Raw genomic sequence first — 2,030 nt, 5'->3', positions numbered from 1 at the left:
GCTTCAAATAAATAGCCTTTATGTTATATGTATATTTATTAAAATAGATATTATCTCGTAAATATAATTTTTCCCCATTTAGTGAGTTAGTTTCTATAATTTCTTTATCCTCGTGCTAGTTGTATAAAGTTAGTGGCGCTGAGCTCTATAACCAAAGAAAAAACGACTATTGTCGCATGTGTAAACGAAAAGAGAGTGTGGGTCGTTCATGTAACAGAGTGCGTAAACTTATAAGATTATCTGCTTGATAAAGTTATCGTTTTAGATGAATACCACTAATAAATTTATCCTTTTATCAAGTTTATCAGCAGTTGTATCCATGAACCAAAAATACAAGATCACGTAAGAACGCGACGTTGTATTTGTAACTGGTTTTGAGAAAAAAGTTTGCGAAAGCGGGTTCGTCAGCTGAGCGTTTGTTTACATCACAAGCACCACTATTTTACACTTTTATTCAAGTAAAGAAGAGTTAATTCAACATGACAACACATTTTAAAGCATTTTGTTGCATCATTTTACCTAAATTGTGCGTTTAAAGTGGCTGACAATAATTTTGTCTAATTTTGGTTTTCGTTGTTTCCTTTGTTTTGTTTACTTTTCGCTCGTTTTCCAGTGAAACAAGATGGCGTAGAACCCGCTAAAAAAATCGACTTTTTTCATTCTCTTGTTCTTACGTGATCTTGTGTCTTTCGTTCATGAGTTGTATCATATTTGATGAAGACCCCGTTATTTTTGTAAGAGGTGCACCCCTGGTGTTTCCAAATGTGTCACATGTTTCATTGGATTTATGAGCAACCCTGTCTTGCCTTCCAGTGAGTTTTGTTCGCCCTGGTTGGATTTTTTTGGTTGTCGAATTTGTCTCACGCGTAGTTAAGGAAAACTTCCTTTTTTGGGTATATCCTTGAAAGCTGGGTCAAATCGAAGTGCTAAATGTTTATTAAAAATAAATGCGGAAACTCCTAAATCATTGCTCTGTCCAGATGTGATATATTAGTTCATGACACTATAACGGCGAAAGGGTTACATAAATGATAATAACAGCGCGGATAATTGTACGGAGTTTTTTCTAATCCTTGCTATAGATTTATGCTGATTTGGACCCACAAATCCCAACATCACTTTTAAGAATTACTAAAACGAAATGATATCGACCTACATTTTCCGCATATGCAATTCCGATAACTTTTTAACTATTGAATATTTTGTGAAAGGTGCTAATTAGAAGGAATTTGAAAAAAATAAAACCAAAGTAAAAGTTTGGAAAAAATATATTTGGACTTCTATATCGCGTTATTACATAATTTAAGGATTCGCATCATCCCCAATATGAAAATTTGAACCATTCTAGCTTTTTAATCACGTTTCACGCTTAAAACTACTGTAAAACGCGCTACGAAGGAGACAAGAGCTTTCTGATGCATTCATTGAGCTGGACGACGAGAGTAATCTCGCGAGCGTTACGTAGTAGCTTCTCTACGCTACTAGAGACAGCTAGCAATGCAACAGCGAATGTAAATAGTGCCTCGAAACAACGCCCGCACTTTGTATCTGTTGTGTGTGGCTTTCCTAAAGACTTTCTAACTTCCAAATACAAGCCAGGCAAATACGGCGAAGATTCATGGTTTAAGACGTCAACCACCAACGCAGATGTGCTAGGTAAGCAATTTTATAATTACATAACTTTAAAAGATACATTCGAGATTAATATAAAGCATGTTGCCCTGCCCATTCGTAGTTCATCGTTCAGATATACATGTGCATATGCACATATATACTTACATATGTACACATTATCGATTTCTAAGAGTGCAGCTCCTTAACCTATGTATATGAATGTGTACAAAAATTCGCATTCTAAATGCAACGAATACCTAATTTCTTTATTATTATTAATATAATAGAAATGGTCTGTCTATTAAGCTCAACGAACAGTCCTCGATTCAATACCAATTAAATTTCTCTCAAATGTCGCGTAAAATATTAATTTGTGCACTTTGTACCTGTTGTGTTAGTGTCGATTAAACACTGAC

General features: G+C 34.8%; 1 protein-coding gene across 1 annotated transcript in view; it reads left to right on the top strand.

The window, feature by feature from the left end:
* Positions 1-1,082: 1,082 nt before the first annotated feature.
* LOC118732905 (protein phosphatase PTC7 homolog) overlaps positions 1,083-2,030 on the top strand; it is a gene marked incomplete at its 5' end in the record, with an annotated part of 19,469 nt that continues 18,521 nt past the window's right edge. The window contains 1 exon segment of the mRNA XM_036462024.1: positions 1,083-1,656. Within this exon segment, the coding sequence (XP_036317917.1) occupies positions 1,416-1,656 (241 nt within the window).

This window comes from Rhagoletis pomonella, unplaced genomic scaffold (assembly GCF_013731165.1).
Source record: "Rhagoletis pomonella isolate Grant_MI unplaced genomic scaffold, Rhpom_1.0 Rhpom_scaffold_00002, whole genome shotgun sequence".
NCBI classification, from domain to species: Eukaryota; Metazoa; Arthropoda; class Insecta; order Diptera; family Tephritidae; genus Rhagoletis; species Rhagoletis pomonella.
This window is presented reverse-complemented; position numbering and strand designations above follow the sequence as displayed.